Raw genomic sequence first — 20,173 nt, forward strand, 5'->3', positions numbered from 1 at the left:
GGGATCTCGGCCCCAGACTTAGCGCGGAATCTTTGGCGACTGTGTTGCAACAGGACCAAATGTCAATTTTTTGTGCCAGAGGCCATTCAGTGGCTCCCAACACCGACAAACTTCTCCCAGCTCAAATCTGTCTTGGGTCAACTCAACCGACAATAATCGGCATTTCATCCCACATGCTGCAGCTCTGGCGGAGCCTCATCATCGGCTGCCTTAAAAAAATGTTCCCTGCACCTGGTTGCCGGAATGTTATTGGGCTTTCCAGTGTCTCAAATCTGCTCTTCTCGCTCCACCATTCCTTGTCCCATATGACTCCACCAAGCCTCTTATTTTGGCTGCTGATGCGTCAGATTATGGGCTGAGGGCTGTGTAACCTCATACCATTCACAGTGTAGAGAGCCCAAAGGTTTTCACCTCAGAAACCCTATTACATGCACAGTGCAGCTATAGCCACATCAAGAAGGAAGCCTTAGCCATCATCTTTGGATTTAAGAAGTTCCACAACTTCATCTATGGCCACCGGTTCATGATCTACATGGACCACAAGCCCTTGGTCTCCATGTTTGGTGCCATATCCACCATCCCTTCCTGGACCGTTCGTCACCTGCAGCACTGGGCATTGTTCCTTGCAGGGTATACCTACATCAGTTACCAGGCCACGGGCCTTCATGCCAACACCAATCTTGTTTCTCGACTTCCTGTGGGGGCCAATTCCAACTTCGATGTTGATCCAGTTGCGTGTTTTCATCTGTATAGTGTGGTCTACTCCACCACTGCAACATTGCTGCAATGCCAATGAACGCCCAGCTTGTCGCACAGCACATGTCTTCAGACCCGGTTCTTTGGACAATTCTGCACCACGTTCAACTCGGGTGGCCCTCCGATCATCGTCAGGTCTCAGACCCTGAGGTTTGTGCTTACTGGCCTCACCGCAACGAGTTTTCCGTCTGTGATGGGGTTATTCTTCTCTTAGAGGACACTCATCACTGGAGTGTTGTCATACCATCCTCACTCCATCAGCGAGTCCTCGTGCTCCAAAATTTTGGGCACTGGGGGATCGTCCTGATGAATCACCGGGCAACATGTCTATTGGTGGGGAATGGATGGCGACATCACCCACATGGTAGGTTCCTGCTCCTCCTGTCAGTGTCAGCTGTCAGCACCGCCACGATGCCCACTTCTGTTTCTTCCGACCGCCGCCCCATGGTCCTGGCTCCACCTGAATTTTGCAAGTCCATTCCTAGGATCCTACTGGCTGATTTTGATGGATGCCAGCAGTGGTTTTCCATACATCACATGAATGTCCTCGACAACCACCTCTCACATCATTCAAGACCTCTCTCATATTTTCACCATCAAGGGTCTACAGGAAGCGATTGTGACGACCACAGGCCTGCAGTTCACATTGGCAGAGTTTACTTCCTTTTGTGCTACATTGGGCATCCAGCTGCTCCAAATGGCACCATTCTGTCCAGCATCCAATGGGTTGGCTGAAAGGTTTGTCTGCACATTTAAATTGCAGGTGTCCAAACTGTGTCAGCATCACTCCCAGGCAGCTGCCCTCGACCTCTTCCTGTCTACTTATCGTTCTTCTGGTCTCAAGGGGTCCTCTCTGGTGGAGAAACTGCATGGCCACCCTCATCAGACACCCTCGTCACTCCTGTTTCTACTTGCCCACATCCAGCTGCTCCAGTCTCAGTGCAGCTGCTTTTCTCTCCGTAGGATCCAGTCTGGGCATTGGTGTTTCCCAAGAGCTGCCCCCGCTGGGTTCCTGTCCAGGTCTCCACGCTTATCGGCCGCACCATGACAACTGTCCTGTTCAACGATGGTTCCCTCTGTCAGAAGCATTTCGACCAGCTATGGCACTGTTGTCGGCCAGGCCCTTCGGTCTGGGGTCTTCCTGGAGGCCAAGGCTCACCGAACTTCCCTTCGCCTTCGCCACCGCCGCTGTCACAGCCACCGCGGTTGCAGCCGCTGCCATCGTAGCTGCTAATGCAGACTTTCGCAGGGTCACTCGCTTATGGATGTTGATGAGCGAGGCTCCCCCTGCCACCGGCACATCCGCTGCCACCAATGGTCTCGTTTCACCAGTAGAAACTGATACTGATGTCGAGATGTGCATTCACCTTGCTCCTGGGAGGGGTGGTGGGGAGGACTGCTGCAGCCACCACAGACGCCTACTGCAGTGGCAACTCTGCTGGCAGACCAGTGACGCGGGTTGTCAACTCCATTGTGAAGTCTGGCCAACGCAAGAGTGTTTAGAAGCAAGAATCACAGTTCACAACAAACCCATAGGTATAGACAACGTCCATCACAGGGCATCAACTAGCAGCAGAAGAAGGGGGTGCGACGATCAATGAACTATTTTTTTTTTTATCATGGGTGCAAACAGTCCTAGAAATATCCTTCCGCCCAGGGCTAGAACAGCTGGTGCCCGGCCATTCAGCAGGCGGTCTTTGACTCATCAAGTGTGGTTAGGATCGACCAGTACAGTGGTGTGCCACCTCGACCATCCTCTCTTCCACAACGATTGTGAGATGTCACTTCCGTCGTGTTAGGCTATCTACCAGCCGCTAACAGCCGATTTCCACGTGGAACAGTTATACGGGTAAAGAGTTGAAGGGAACTCTGATTATATGAAATAGTTGTTATTTGCTTGATCTGCAGAAGGGATCATTATTGTTTTGTTGGTTCTGAATAGTGTGTCTCCATTGGTGGTTTATTATAGCTTCCTTAGTAAAAAAAGTTGGCAAAACGAGTTGGTTCTTGCTCTGTAGATTTAGCACACAAGCTGACTATTGGTGAGCTTACATAAATGTGTGAGCAAGTGCAAAACATCCAACAACTTGATTTTTTATACCTAGTACAACCAGAAGATTAAATAACAGTTGCAAACTTTGAATAAGGCCTCAGTTCAATTAAAAAATGGTCACAACTTTAACAAACAATAGATTTCAACAAAATGCACATTTTTATTACAAAATGGGGAATAAAAAATTCATTTGTGTGCTATGAGGAAATTTTGCATAAGGAGGAAAAAAATTAATAAATAAAAAAACTGATTCATTAAACGAATTGTTAGATTTCATGAAGCCTTCTACGTTACAATAACTTATGATGCAATGAATCATAATGCACTGTAATGTAATTTGTTGTATTGCTGAACATTTTATTAAATAATTTTCTTCTATATCACATTGTTTTCTTTAGTCTCTGGTCCAAGTTTAACATAATTTGTATTTATATGCAAAAATGAAACACGATTTATGTGAGTTCAACTTACAGGTTTATCGCTCAGTCCCACATATTGCATAAGTCCGGGGTATTAATGTACAACTAAAATTGCTAGGTGGAGAAAGAAGGAGAAAAATATTGGCTGCAGCCTTGTTGAAGAAATCCGCCTGGCATTCATGTAGCAGCTGCTACTTATTAATTGTTTTGATTTATTGTAGTGACATCCATGTGATTGCGTGCGTGTAGGTGCATGGAGCATCCTCCATGAGAGGATTTGAGAATGGGAAGTAATGTGCACAGTAACACCTTTCTCAGTTCTTCTATACACTTTTGGCAGTAGATTAAAAAATAATATATGACATTTAGTTTCTTTTAATTGAGTGTAGATATTAAATCTAAATACATAAATTGCTGAAATTCCATTACTGCATGGATAAAACTGAATTATTCTGCATACCTTGCGAACAAGAGGACTCATATCATATGATACAGTATTAAGTAGTGTCATGGCAATGGTATGATCGATATTGTTGGCATGCTCACTTCTTTCGGTGACAGAGTTGATGAAAGTTCCCAATGCATACACAGCTGCTGCTCTAACCTGAAAGTTCGGAACATTAAAATATAAAATTATATGAGCAAGTTCACAGGGAGAAAAATAGTAATTTCAATGAGTAGGAGATGACATTTTGAGAAAATATGTTACTAATTTTATCATGAAGGGAGTGAGAAGTAATGAACAAACATATCGAGTACTTCACTATTTTCAGCTTTTGATGTAAGCAAATCTTTGTTATGTCTGTGAGACCATTACAGTTGATTAGCCTTTTTTTCTGGAATAAAATGATGATTGGCAAAATATGACTTCGGCTAAAACAGAATACATGCAAAACTCTGAGGATTGGAATAGAATCACAGTATATTGGTTTAATCAGATCAAAAAGTGAAGCAGCAACAAAGGAATAAGGAAGAGACTATTGTCTAACACTAAGAAAAAGCCCATAAAAGAGTGAGGCAGAACAGAAATAAAGACACAAAAACAAGAGAAATTATGTTAAATATCATAAAAAGTATGGAAGATGTAATGGAGTCTAACTGTAAAAAAGTTAAATCATTAACAAACAACCGAAGGAATAAGAATAATCAATCATCATATACAAGGGGCAGTTAAAAAGTTTTAACTATCCCCTTGAAAAAACAAAATTGCATAATTAATTTTTTTGTTTGCAGATACATGTCTGCCGCCCTAGTATACACTGAAAGTTTCATAACATGGGTCATTATGTGGAAACTCATTTCATGAATTTGAAGGACAAAAAGACTGTGACAGTTGAAACACCCCGGTTATGTCCTTTATTGGGTTTTGCGTGATTACCAAAGCCGCCAAACAGTTAATTATTATAATTATATGACCGTGTACTTAATGGATGTAAGGCTATCGGTTTTCCTGCTGTGGCTTCGGGGGTATTTCAACCGAATGCGGATCTCCCGAGACGGAATAGTTAATGATTGAAAGTTTGTCTATTATTAAAGACCATACAGGTTGTGATGTACAAACTGTATTGTATTTTCTATGAACACACAAATTCTGAGGCAGTTGCTACCTTAGCCTTACACGTCTACTTACAGTTATATCTTTTATTGGTTGCTGATTTTAAGTACTTCGTCACATGCAATGTTGATGGTTAACATTCACAACAATCCTCACTGCAATCCATGGTTGTTGCTGGCCGATACGGTTGACACGAAACACGTAATTCAGCACTTGTCACTTTTGGTTTCATATCACTCGCGAATCGGTATCGATGAGGGTCCACCCCACGACGATCAGGGGGACGCGCTCATTTGTCATACTCTGGTGAATTTACTGTTTAATACTCTCTAGACCACCATTCTTGCCCGTCTCTCCAGTACCACTGCTCACTCGGCAGTCATCTCATTGCCTCCTGCAGTGCTCGACAATCGACTCCTGTCTGCTATCGACCTGGGTGTTGGATACTAATATCTATGTTCGTGGGGTCACGGATCCCTTACACAGTACATGCTGAGTTGGTGGAAGTGCATGGCAAGCACGCACCTTCATATGACACAGTTCTAACGAGATGCAACTGCTTCCAGTGAAGTGTGAATGATAAAGAATAGAGGGGCAGACCATCTCTCAGTGAAGAACCAGGAATCAGAAGAGACGTGGAGGCCCTGGTGCTCGAAGACCAATGTATCACAATCAGGTAAAACGGTGGATAAAATGAAAATCAGTCATGGATCAGATTTCCACATCCTGCATGACATTTTGAACATTTCAAAGGCTGCTCACTGCTCATTGTTCACCACAAGTACTAACATCCATTAAAAAGCCCTCCAAACAAAGGAAGCAGAAAAATGTTGTGGCTGTGTCAGACAAATCTAGGTGACTTCTTTAACTGTTTAATCACTATGGATGTGTGCTGGGCATATAACAATGACACCAGGACAAAGGAGCATAGCAAGAAGAGGGAACAGGAGGAGTCATCACTCCCAATAAATGAGATGCTCAGTGTGTTTGAGACTGATATGGTGTAGTGCTAAAAGATTAGACTCAAAAGAGGCAAACCATCAGGTGAGCCTACTACCAAAATTCCCAGATGAGGCTTAAGAAGTTGTCAAGACGAAGTATCGCGGGACAGTATCTGAGGCAGAGTTTTTGCTTCATGACAATGTGACAGCTCATTCTGTGTGGAACACAGTCATATACGCTGCTATGTTTTTGAGGATGTTCTTAACATATGTTTGAAATCTGTCAGCTGGCCTTGATTTTAACTTTTCTTATGTTGTTTTTGGTGATGAAGTCTTGAGGCCAACACTATGCCTATGTCAGATTTTGTTACAATGCTGTTTTCTGCTTGCAGTTTTTTCTTTAGAGTTTTAAGTTTTGTTCATCACAATTATATTTGAATTTATCTTTTTCAATCTGTGTTAGTATGTTTTAATTTCTTCTTCTGTTAATTCCTTAGTTAGCTCTGCATTTACATTACTGCTGTCAGGTTTTCTTCTGTAGTAAGAATATAATCAGATTGGATAGGAATGGCGTGTGTGAATGTGTTTGTTGTTATGAAGTTGTGTGTGGTGCAATTTGAGATTTACAAGTTTCTTGTTATGCTTTAGTTACATTTTGTCTGTTGTATTGCATATACATTTGATTTTTTCCATAATGGACATGAAAATAGCAGGATTATTTCATTTTTGTGCTATATGAAGTGAGTATCACCTTCAGATGGCACAAAAATTAATTTGATATAGAAAGTATGTACAGCGTTATCCCTGTTAATGAAACGATAAAACTAATTGAAGGAAACCTGAAGATACAAAACCAGCTACCTCACAAACACACACACAAATAATAAAACTGTCACAGTTAATACTACAACAAAATTATTTTGAATTCAATCACAAATACTAAATACAAGAAGGAGGTTTACCGAAGGGGTTCACCTATTTCAGGAACACTAGCCAACATTTTCTTGAATTATATACAAACATTACTACTTGAAGACATAATAACAAATAAAAGTTGCATCATTATTTACTGGTGCAGGTACATGAATAACATAATATGCGTGACAGATGAACCTCAAAATAAGATACAATAACTACGGAAAGACATAAATATGATGCAGAAGGACGTGAAGTTTACAACATAAGAAAAGCAAGAAAACAAACCCACCATTCTAAACATAACCATAAGAAAAAACAACCACATCCACACATTACACACAAACAGAAAACCCACAAGTGACGCTATCTTAAATCTACCTCGAACAACCTGCTATATCAGAAACAGGCCACAATAAAAAACGTGTTAAACAGACTGAACAGAGTCCCCCAAAACAATTCTGATTACCAAAAGGAAGTGGCCATTATGCAACAAATAGCTTTAAACAAATGGACACAGTAAACACTGGTAGAAAACTAAACAGAAAAATAATACGCAAATAATGAAAAAACTAATCAAACGACATCAACACATACAACTTGCATACCAACAAAAAATGACATACAATGGCCTACCACACCAAATTCACACATAAAATAGGTAACATAATCAAAAAGAGGCATAACCATTGCTTACAAAACAAAAAACTCAATACAAAAACACATACCAAAACTGAAATCGAAACCAGACACATATCAGCAATCTGGTGTCTATCAGCTCTGTTGCGGTGACTGTGAAAAAATATACATTGAGATGACTGGTAGGACATTTGCCACACGATATAAAGAACACATCAGAGCACTGAAATATGGTATAAACCATTCAGCAGCATTAGAAGATCATCTAATCAGGAATACCACAGACTGGACACTATTGATGAAGATATGATCATTATAAGAGTCAGTAAAGACAGAAACCTCCTATCTTTCCCCAAAAATATCTATATACACAGAGCATTAACACAAAATAAACAGTTGCACAATGACCAAATAAAGAGAGGAAATCAGACACTACATAAAATAACTGAAGAAATCACATGAAAAAGAAAAGGGCCTTTTCCATCCTTCACCTCCCCCCTCACCCCACTCCCCAATTCACTTTTCAGCACACCACTATACACTTATGTTCACTCATCTTTGCTTCTTCCTCCCCCACCAACTCCTTCACTACTCTTATACAGTAAATAAATATAAGGTAACATAGCTAAACAGAATAACACACATACAATGAACTATAGAGAAAGAAAGAAAGAAAAATATATAGATAAAAAAAGTTAGTGGCAATGTTGGCAACACTACAAACACAAAACATACTTAGGAGTATACAAGTATATAGTGAACAATGGCGTATGAAATTGTTCTTTGTTAAATGTAAAATAAAAATGCATAGGTTTTGCAAAGCAGTGTAAAATTAGACCACTATTATCGGTACCTAATGCATAAAGAAACCAAAGACGTGCTAGCAGACGACATTTCCTGATTTAAGTAAAAAACCAAGCAAAAATTACTGTAAGCAAAAAAAGCAAAAATTTGTTAATGAACTGTTTTTGATCTAGAAAACACATCAAATTGTACATATATTTAATTACAGACTACTAATGATGCTTTACTTAACTAAAGCAAAATGCACCTGGTGAGAAAAACATACATTTTATTGCAGTTGTAACAATGGAACAAAAAATATCCTCACAAAGTGTAAAGCACCTACAGACAATATGGCCACACAAGTGAAGAAGTTCATGGTCTCAGCTTGATTTTCTCATGGTGATAATATATACAGAGTGGTCCACTGATCATGACCGGGCCAAATATCTCACGAAATAAGCGTCAAATGAAAAAACTTCAAAGAACGAAACTTCTCTAGCTTCAAGGGCAAAACCAGATGGTGCTATGTTTGGCCCACTAGAGGGCGCTGCCATAGGTCAAACGGATATCAACTGCGTTTTTTTAAATAGGAACCACAATTTTGTATTACATATTCGTGTAGTATGTGAAGAAATATGAATGTTTTTGTTGGACCACTTTTTTCGCTTTGTGATAGATGGCGCTGTAATAGTCACAAACATATGGCTCACAATTTTAGACGAACAGTCGATTAAAAGGTAGGTTTTTTAAATTAAAATAAAAGAATGCAGATACGTTTGAACATTTTATTTCGGATGTTCCATGTGATACATTGAACTTATCATTTCTGAGAACGCATGCTGTTACAGTGTGATACCTGTAAATACCACATTAATGCAATAAATGCTCAAAATGATGTCTGTCAATCTCAATGCATTTGGCAGTACATGTAATGACACTCCTCTCAACAGCGAGTAGTTCACCTTCCATAATGTTCGCACATGCATTGACAATGCACTGACGCATGTTGTCAGGGGTTGTTGGTGGATCATGATAGCAAATATCATTCAACTTTTCCCACAGAAAGAAACCCGGGGACGTCAGATCCGGTGAACATGCGGGCCATGGTATGGTGCTTCGACAACCAATCCACCTGTCATAAAATATGCTATTCAATACCGCTTCAAATGCACGCGAGCTATGTGCCGGACATCCATCATGTTGGAAGTGCATCACCATTCTACCATGCAGTGAAACATCTTGTAGTAACATCGGTAGAACATTACGTAGGAAATCAGCATACACTGCACAATTTAGATTGCCATCTGTAAAATGGGGGCCAATTATCCTTCCTCCCATAATGCCGCACCATACATTATAACCCGCCAAGGTCGCTGATATTCCACTTGTCACAGCCATCGTGGATTTTCCATTGCCCAATAGTGCATATTATACCAGTTTACATCACCGCTGTTGCGAATGAAGCTTCGTCGCTAAATAGAAGGCATGCAAAAAATCTGTCACTCTCCTGTAATTTCTCTTGTGCCCAGTGGCAGAACTGTACACAACGTTCAAAGTCGTCGCCATGCAATTCCTGGTGCATAGAAATATGGTACTGGTGCAATCGATGTTAATGTAGCATTCTCAACACTGACGTTTTTGAGATTCTTGATTCTCGTGCAATTTGTCTGCTATTGATGTGAGGATTAGCTGCGACAGCAGCTAAAACACCTACTTGGCCATCATCATTTGTTGCAGGTCAAGGTTGAATGTTTCACATGTGGCTGAACACTTCCTGTTTCCTTAAATAATGTAACTATCCGGCGAACGGCCCGGACACTTGGATGATGTCGTCCAGGATACCAAGCAGTATACATAGCACACGCCCATTGGGCATTTTGATCACAATAGCCATACATCAACACGATATCGACCTTTTCCGCAATTGGTAAACGGTCCATTTTAACACGGGTAATGTATCACGAAGCAAATACCGTCCGCACTGGCTGAATGTTACATGATACCATGTACTTATACGTTTGTGGCTATTACAGCACCACCTATCAAAAAGCGAAAAAAGTAATCCAACTAAAACATTCATATTTCTTTATGTACTACACGAATACGTAATAAAAAATGGGGGTTCCTATTTTAAAAAAACGCAGTTGATACCTGTCTGACCTACGGCAGCGCCATCTAGTGGGCCAACCATAGTGCCATCTTGTTTCCCCCTTCAAGCTAGACGAGTTTCATTCTTTGTAGTTTTTTTTCATTTGATACTTATTTCGTGAGATATTTGACCTGGTCACTATCAATGGACCACCCTGTGTGTGTGTGTGTGTGTGTGTGTGTGTGTGTGTGTGTGTGTGTGTCAAGAGAGAGAGAGAGAGAGAGAGAGAGAGAGAGAGAGAGAGAGCACTTTGTGTTCAGTGTTCTTTCTCAGAATCTTTTTACCCACTTCGTCACTATCTTTTATGTACTTTGCATTCTACCTCCACCTGTTACTTAAGTAAATATACTAAGCCTGTACTTGCCTATCATTATTTGGTTTGAAGTTTCACTATTACATGGCTTGATATAATTATGAATACTGTTGTACTGGGAATCAATATAATTTCGAATGGACAAAACCAGATAATCTTTTTCTGTACCTACTGACAAACTGTGAAAAGATACAGGCCAAAAACAATCAACAAACAAAACAAATTATACAGCAGTGCTTCTATTTGGTTTTAAGCTGGCGTAATTAAAATTCAGTCATCACATCAGAATATTTATGCAAATTTTAGTTTGAAGAAATTTATATTGTTACAAGTGGGAATAAATATCAGTAGTCTGTCTCTGATATTAGTTTTCCATCAAAGAAATCTATCTACAGAACTGAGGAAAGGTATATAAGTGGTTTAAAAATGTGGTTTTGATAATTCATCAAGCATAAAACTTCAAACTTTTATAAATAGTTATAATGCAATGTATTTCACTGCTCATTTTAGCTTGTTACCTCAGGTACAGGATCCTGCAGAAGTGTGTTCAGTTTTTCAGGAGCAATGTCACGCACTCCACACCATCTTGCTTTCTCATATTTGTGCCACAGGCGTCCCAAACAGATTGCAAGCCACTGTCGTAGCAAGGCACTGGCATCTCCAAGCTGCTCCAGGCATATGGACACCAGACTGCCCTGAAGAGCAGCCTCCTGGCCAGGAGGGTAGTCTTTCACCATGCTTGCAAGAACAAATGCAGCAAGAGTGCGATCTTCACCCTGAGAAAAAGAGCATGCCTACAGTAAAATATCAGCACACATAGTAGTTATAATGTGGACTAAACCTGTTTCATACGAGAATCATTCTGAAAGTTTCAAAATGTGATGCAAATTCCCATTTTTCCAAAATTTTAACTTCAGTTCTTTTCATGGTACTCTGCATCAAGTTGTATGAATAAATGCATGTTTTCAAAAAAATTAGAGAAGCCTCCATAACATGATTCCTTAAAAAAAAACCTCAACATAATAATGATACACTGAGTTGGAGACAGGCACAATCAGAAGACTGTTACAATTTAGCTTCCAGCCAAAGCCAGTCCAATCTGCTGGAGAGTCTTGAGTGCATAAGGCGTGCTTGCTTGTGTGAAAGACTGTGTGTGTGTGTGTGTGTGTGTGTGTGTGTGTGTGTGTTTGTTTTATTTCTAAAGGAGGCTTTGACCGAAAGCTAAATTGTAACGGTCTTTTCACTATGCCTGTCTACATCTCACTGTTTCATCTTTATGGCAAGTAGCCTTTCTTATATTGCTCAGTCTTCAAAAAGATTGTTTAGGATCACTGTACACACTGACCATAATTTCCATGGAATCAAAATTATGTACATGGATGGTTTCTTTGAAACTGTTCTTTCTTATTGAGAATGGAGGGGAAAAAAGAGGAAGAAAAACATGACATGTCATATCAGGGGCTTGAAGCATATGAGATTATTTCTGTGGGAACAATGGGAGACAAAGATGTCTCATGATTTTAGTTTTCTCACATGAATTTCCAAGGTTGAATCAATGCTTTGATTCTCAATGGCTGTAAGTACAGATATTATTGAAATGGAGGGAAAAAAATTTTTCTCATAATGGTATATTATACTCATTGATTAGTTCCATAGTCTTGTTCACCACTACAAAATGGTCGTTTTATTATCCCATTGGCTGATTTGTGAATTCACGAGGGAGCCAATACATCTGTAGATTTTTTGTTTGTGGGTTTGCTCCAGTGCAGTTCCAGAACAGATGGAGGAATTTTAACCAGACTGTTCGAGCATGGATCCAGAGCACCTGGAGAAAATTTATACACATGCGATTTACTATCACGAAAAAAATACTGTGGGTGTGAGGAACCCTAGCGCAAATCGAAGCAGAGGGTGAGTGTGGCAGTAGGTAATACGTAAAAGCAAGCATAAACCTACACTGCTTGCATAACAAAATAGTTTACATTACTTTTTATCTTCAGTTTCTTGTTTGCTTACTATCTAAACAAGTAGTCTGTAGTACTATTATCTTTAATCGTCGTCGTCTTCTTCTTCTTCTTCTTCATTTGTACAGGGTTATTACAAATGATTGAAGCGATTTCACAGCTCTACAATAACTTTATTATTTGAGATATTGTCACAATGCTTTGCACACACATACAAAAACTCAAAAGGTTTTTTTAGGTATTCACAAATGTTCGATATGTGCCCCTTTAGTGATTCGGCAGACATCAAGCCGATAATCAAGTTCCTGCCACACTCGGCGCAGCATGTCCCCATCAATGATGAGTTCGAAAGCATCGTTGATGCGAGCTTGCAGTTCTGGCACGTTTCTTGGTAGAGGAGGTTTAAACACTGAATCTTTCACATAACCCCACAGAAAGAAATCGCACTGGGTTAAGTCGGGAGAGCGTGGAGGCCATGATACGAATTGCTGATCATGATCTCCACGACAACCGATCCATCGGTTTTCCAATCTCGTGTTTAAGAAATGCCGAACATCGTGATGGAAGTGCGGTGGAGCACCATCCTGTTGAAAGATGAAGTCGGCGCTGTCGGTCTCCAGTTGTGGCATGAGCCAATTTTCCAGCATGTCCAGATACACGTGTCCTGTAACATTTTTTTTCACAGAAGAAAAAGGGGCCATAAACTTTAAACCGTGAGATTGCACAAAACACGTTAACTTTTGGTGAATTGTGAATTTGTTGCACGAATGTGTCAGGATTCTCTACCTCCCAGATTCGCACATTGTGTCTGTTCACTTCACCATTAAGAAAAAATGTTGCTTCATCACTGAAAACAAGTTTTGCACTGAACGCATCCTCTTCCATGAGCTGTTGCAACCGCGCCGAAAATTCAAAGCGTTTGACTTTGTCATCGGGTGTCAGGGCTTGTAGCAATTGTAAATGGTAAGGCTTCTGCTTTAGCCTTTTCCGTAAGATTTTCCAAACCGTCGGCTGTGGTACGTTTAGCTCCCTGATTGCTTTATTCGTCGACTTCCGCGGGCTACGCGTGAAACTTGCCCGCACGCGTTCAACCATTTCTTTGCTCACTGCAGGCCGACCCGTTGATTTCCCCTTACAGAGGCATCCAGAAGCTTTAAACTGCACATACCATCGCCGAATGGAGTTAGCAGTTGGTGGATCTTTGTTGAACTTCGTCCTGAAGTGTCGTTGCACTGTTATGACTGACTGATGTGAGTGCATTTCAAACACGACATATGCTTTCTTGGCTCCTGTCGCCATTTTGTCTCACTGCGCTCTCGAGCGCTCTGTCGGCAGAAACCTGAAGTGCGGCTTCAGCCGAACAAAACTTTATGAGTTTTTCTACGTATCTGCAGTGTGTCGTGACCATATGTCAATGAATGGAGCTACAGTGAATTTATGAAATTGCTTCAATCATTTGTAATAGCCCTGTATGTTCACTGCCATTTCTTTCTTCCAAGCACTCCTTCTGTATGATGTCATCTTCTGAACCATCCATAGCATTGAATATGCACCACTTTTTAAATCCTTTCATTAAGGATTCAGTTGAGATTCTAACCCTGGCAGTAAGGATCCACTGGCCCAGCATAGATATTGAGGGTTTTTTCAACTTTATCCTTGGAGTGAGAGCATGATCTCCTTAAAGAAGCTACTCACTGTAAAGCCATAGCAGGAGAGCCTTACAAGGTCTATTCATAACAACATTCATTACTTGAAGTAGTAAACAAAAACGCACTAAGCTTCCATATTTAAGACTTGCTGTAGCATGCATGGGGCATACAGCTGGCATTACACATGTGCTGCTTGAGCATATGCACTTCTGTTCACTATCCATGATGAAAGCTAACCTCATCAGTATCAAATTGGCTGCCTTCACTCATTCTTAATCCAATATACCCATACCATCTCAGATGTTGATAACCTGCAAATGGAACTGGAACATCTGCAAACCTTTTTCCCTAAGAATGGATATTCATCTTAGCAATTATAGAGAGCACTACAAACAAACAAACAAACAAACAAACAAACAGCAAAACAAGGAAGAAGATGAGGCCTTTAGAATGACTGCTTATCTATCATGTATCTGGAATGTTTCAGTGAAAATACGCAGAATATTAAGAAGACAAAGTGAAAGTTATCTTTCATTTGCCTTCCACAATGTTGGCATTTTTGAGATCTGTCAAAGATGACAGAGCTGCATAAGGTAGGCAATTGCAGGATTCCTCGTGAATCAGGAAAATCTTGCGTACAGCAAACGATGTGCACTGTGCAGGACCACACTAGAACATCAGCTGCATACTTACCTCCTACGAGGCAGTAAGTCCGCTATTGCTGAACGCTTTATTTCTAGTGGGCATTTGATAAAATACAATGAAGGAAAAAAAAAAAAAAAGATTGTGGCCCATATGTCAAACTTCTGGATCTCCATCATCAATGAATCAGTGGAAATATGACTGTCCAAGTCCCTTACCAATCGAAATGGTGGCTTCCTGTTAAATTCTGTATGTGCTCAATGTAGCCGGGATCGTTCTACAATTTTACTATGTGAAGACAATCGATCTGATGTTGATAAAGCAAGCTTTTGCCAAGGTGCAGTTTTAAATACAAGAGCTCAATGCATTTTTGTCACTATTCATCTGAAGATGGCCAGCAGTTCTGCACCAAAATGGCGTGACAGGAAGTTGCAGACATCCAGCTGTTTGCCTGATTTTATGGAATAACCTTCAATATATTTGTCATTCATCCAATTTCTTGCCCTCTAAAGACAAGTCCTGCAAGCAGTTTTTCCTTTAGTATGGTTTTCCCACAAACTGACACTCTAGACTTGTGGATGGTAGACTTGCGAGAGCCTCGAGAGGTTTTTGGAACTGTATTTATTGTAAAAAGTATGTAATAGTTTCCGACGGACCACGAGTCATTGGGCTTACGAAATGTGATTCATTTATGTGAAAACTGTTACGTGGTGTTCTGTTTGTGGAAGTGAAATATAGTAGGATTGATTAAAAAGTATCTTGAGTGTATCATTTTAAGAGTAGAGAAAATTCCTGCAAACAGCATCATATCTTCGGAGAAGAAGTTGGGCAAATAGTCGCAGCCGACTATCCTGAAAAGAAGATCGGCAAAGTGCCTCCAAGTAATTCCAATGATGAAGGGGATGTGTGAATCTTTCACACCAGCACCACATTGCTTCCTCTAGTCACCAGAAACTGCCAGAATGTATACAGAAGGGCAGCATGAATGGTCACAGGTTTTTTTGATACACGTGAGTGTGACACAGGAACTGAACTGCAAGACCCTTGAAAATAGACACAAACTATCCAAAGAAAGTCTATTAATGAAGTTTAAAGAACCAGCTTTAAATGACAACTCACATAGGGATCATGGGAATGAGGTCAGAATAATTACCACACGCACAGAGGCATTCAAACAATCACTCTTTCCATGCTTCATACGTGAATTATGAATGGAAAGAAACCCTTATAACTGGTACAATGGGACATACTCTCTGCCATGAACCTCACAGTTGATTGCAGAGTGTAGATGTAGATGCAGAATGCTTTGTCACGTAGGTGACACTGTCCCCATCATAGCCTCCTCCTTACCCACACCTAGTCCCCATCACGCACTGCTGCTGCTAGCAGTGGGGTTTCAGTTGCCTGAGACCGCAGTTGTGTGTGTGAGGGTGTAAGTGTCAGTGTGCGTGTGTCTGTCACCTATTTCTGTATTTCTGATGACTGCCTTACCAGCCAAAAGCTTTATCTGTAACCGTCTTTTAGTTGTGTCTGTCTGTACTCAGCATCTATACTGAAAGTGGATGGTAACTGTTGTCTTGACATGAGCAAGAATGATAGCTGGAGCAGTCTGTAACTGAGTTGAAGCAGTGCACTAGCTGGCACTGTTCATCTGTTTTGATAATCAGTTTTTAAAATGGTTGTTCATATTGAAGTTGGTTTCTGTATAAGTTTTAGTGTGAACATGATCAGTAACACCATTTTTCTCAATCAATTCCGCCATTGTCTACTTCCCTAAATGATCAGCACTTTCAGCCAATTAATTACTAAATTCATGGAGAATTCATGAAGAATTCATTACATTATAACAGCCCAGATACATTACATAAGATGACCGTGACAGTACAATGAATCCTGCAGCAATATTCAAATCTAGTCCAATGGCCATCATCTGCATATGGGGAGTGAATTTGGTATTTTCAGTGATGCCTCAACTTTTCAAGCAATGTTTGATAAGAAAAGGAATATTAAACAGTGAACAAATTAAGTTGATACTACTTTATGTGTGTAGCATGGATATGAATAACACTGTCCGGTCAAACAGAGGACAGTGGCGTAATCAACAGGGAGGACAGTGTTGATTGGGATGATGTTGCCATGGATCACATGAATCAGAAAAAAGGAACAGAATTCGAAGTACAAATGTAGTAACAGAAAATTCAAGTTTGGATGTAAATGCTGAATCAAGTGAGGCCGCAACAGACAACAATTGGATTGGTGCTGCAGGAAGGGAGGATGCATTAATGCAATTCTTACAAAAGAAATTTGCAGATTTAAATAAAATATTTGATGACCAGCAGCAAAATTTAAATAAAGAGCTTGACAATTTGGAGCAATTTTTAAAAGAAAATCTTGATGAGAATAACAAACAGCTAGATAATACTAAGTGGGATTTAAGTGCAGAGAACTCAAAATTGGGAGAGGATTTGAACAAAAAACTTTATGAACATACTCAAAAACTGGACAAAATAAGAGGTAGTAGATATTCGTAATGATGTGTATGAATCGTTCACAGATTTGAAACTCAAGATTATAGGACAGAAGAAAACTGGAAATTCTGATAACATTCAGGACAGTAAGCAATAAGACAAAGATAAAGAATCAGGAGTGGCTGAACTTCATTCTCAAGTAATCTTACAGCAACAAGAAATTCATCAGTCTACTGAACTGAGTGCAGTAAGTCATGATGCCATAGCTGAAATGCGAAGATCATGTAATCAAAGTAGTGTGGAAGACAGGTTGATATACTATGGGCAGTTTTAAGTTTTATATTCCTGAAATCCAAGTGACAGAGATAAGATTGGCTTTTGTGCACACAAATGTATGTTGTGCACTGCACAGCGCAAATGTTCTGCACAGAAAATGTTTTGACATCTACACAGTTCAAAACAGTTAATAATTGTCCAAGGATTGGCAGAACAATGTACGTAATTTATTAAGCCATGGCGAGTATGCAAAGAATCATCATCAGAACCTCACTGCAGGTAAGTAAAATATTTAAAATGGAACAGCGACTGAAAAACAAGAAACTTGTATGCTCACTTTATGAAGAAGAAAAAGAGACAAAAAATGATTGGAAAGGGAAGAGAAAGAAATTTTATATTTACTTTTGAATGATAATAAGTGGTGATTACATTCAAAACCTTGACTTTTATAGGAGTTTGTTAATCTTTTTGTAGAGAAATGTATTTAAATTTACTTCATTGATTTTTTTTAAAAAAAATAATGTGTGTGTGTGTGACTGTTAATTTTGCAATTCAACAGCACAAGTTATGTTTTAGAGTGATTCTGTGATGTGTTTTCTTTCTGTGTCCTGTGTTCAGGTTCTGGCCGGTGATGCTGTGTCATCGTTATGTCAGACTATGCAATCAAGTGAATCATGGGAGGTGAACAATGTCACGGCACATGACCTCAGCAGTTCATGAGCTTTCCAAGGAGTTGCATGCCAAGACATGCACCCTATGGCCATGGCCACTGCTGCATGCAGGTAGCTGCGAAGCAGTTGTTCCTCATCTCCCCCCCCCCCCCCCCCCTCCGCCCTACACACACACACACACACACACACACACACACACACACACACAGGCAATCTAGTAGGCATTTCCTTGTCAACACTGCCACATGCAATGGAGTGGCAATGTGAATCTTTGAGTAAACATGACATGGTGAATTTTACAAAAAGCAGTGGACCCATGAGTGCAGTGAAAGTGTGTTATAGAAATGTGTAATGCAAAATGTGGATATTTTGCTGTATCAAATGTTAAGGTATGTATTCAAGTAATTGGATCTGTGCACTGCACGCTACTAATCTTTTGTTGCCTCCTTCTATTCTTGTCTTTTCCATCTCTTATTTTATTAATTATTAATGTTAGTGTAGTTGTTTGAAAACGTTTATCTTTTGATGCATACCTGTATATGATTATGTCAACACTTGGTTTTGTCATAAGATTATGACAAATATGAACATTTATTCTACTTTAGACAAAGCTAGCTAATTTTAATGAAGGTACTTTCATGAATAATGGACAAAAGTTAGTGTGATGTGCTGACAGACTCTTCTATGGGAAAACATTTTAATTGTAGTTAGTAAATTGGCTGACATATTTGCCAAGGCCACTAATTACTTTTCTTACCAATTGGAAAATACATTCTTAGTATTAATAAAAAAGTGCACTGTTGATGCGCCTGTTAAATGAGTAACGCTTACTGCCGTTTGGCACAGGCCCCTATGGTGGATAATTTTATATCTGTCTTTCTTTAATAACATTTTCATGGTCATTAAATAAAGAATTTGTTGCTAGTGTGACAGTCACTACAACTCTGAATATACTTCTCTGTGGTTATAACTGATCTAAAGAGAATATTTTCAGAGTTTGTCAATTTAATTGTGCATATTCTTGTTCTGTTGTGTCTTTCCTGTCGACTAGGGCCCTTCTTGAGCGATGAATTTCACACTGAAGATTTATGATGCCATATATTTCCAGGAAAAAAATTATTATTATTTCTTTCCTTTCTCAGACCTTAGGTCTGGTTCGAAATGAAAGTGACGCAAACCTTGATCAAGCGTGACTTCCTTTTAAATGTACGGTATATGTTACATTGCATTTAGGAACTTTCGAGTAATTGAACAAGTGTCAATAATTACAGATTTCTGTAGTTGTATATATAAGTTTGGATGTAGCTGTATTGCATTGATGTACTGGTGGATATTGTGTGGTATGACTCCTGTAGTTGATAATATAATTGGTATGATGTCAACTTTATCCTGATGCCACATGTCTTTGACTTCCTAAGCCAGTTGGATGTATTTTTCAATTTTTTCTCCTGTTTTCTTTTGTATATTTGTTGTATTGGGTATGGATATTTCGATTAGTTGTGTTAATTTATTCTTGTTATTGGTGAGTATGATGTCAGGTTTGCTATGTGGCGTGGTTTTATCTGTTATAATGGTTCTGTTCCAGTATAATTTGTATTCATCATTCTCCAGTACATTTTGTGGTGCATACTTGTATGTAGGAACGTGTTGTTTTATAAGTTTATGTTGTAAGGCAAGCTGTTGATGTATTATTTTTGCAACATTGTCATGTCTTCTGGGGTATTCTGTATTTGCTAGTATTGTACATCCACTTGTGATGTGATCTACTGTTTCTATTTGTTGTTTGCAAAGTCTGCATTTATCTGTTGTGGTATTGGGATCTTTAATAATATGCTTGCTGTAATACCTGGTGTTTATTGTTTGATCCTGTATTGCAATCATGAATCCTTCCGTCTCACTGTATATATTGCCTTTTCTTAGCCATGTGTTGGATGCGTCTTGATCGATGTGTGGCTGTGTTAGATGATACGGGTGCTT

General features: G+C 39.6%; 1 protein-coding gene across 1 annotated transcript in view; it reads right to left on the reverse strand.

Moving 5' to 3' along the window:
- The window catches only part of LOC126235809 (regulatory-associated protein of mTOR), a 316,754-nt gene that overhangs the window by 128,230 nt on the left and 168,351 nt on the right, over positions 1–20,173 (reverse strand). The window contains exons 12-13 of the mRNA XM_049944648.1: positions 11,045–11,302; positions 3,689–3,832 (exon numbers count right to left, since the gene is read on the reverse strand). Coding sequence (XP_049800605.1) covers positions 3,689–3,832; positions 11,045–11,302 — 402 coding nt within the window. The remainder of the gene's footprint in view (positions 1–3,688; positions 3,833–11,044; positions 11,303–20,173) is intronic.

The sequence above is a fragment of the Schistocerca nitens genome, chromosome 2 (assembly GCF_023898315.1).
Source record: "Schistocerca nitens isolate TAMUIC-IGC-003100 chromosome 2, iqSchNite1.1, whole genome shotgun sequence".
NCBI classification, from domain to species: domain Eukaryota; kingdom Metazoa; phylum Arthropoda; class Insecta; order Orthoptera; family Acrididae; genus Schistocerca; species Schistocerca nitens.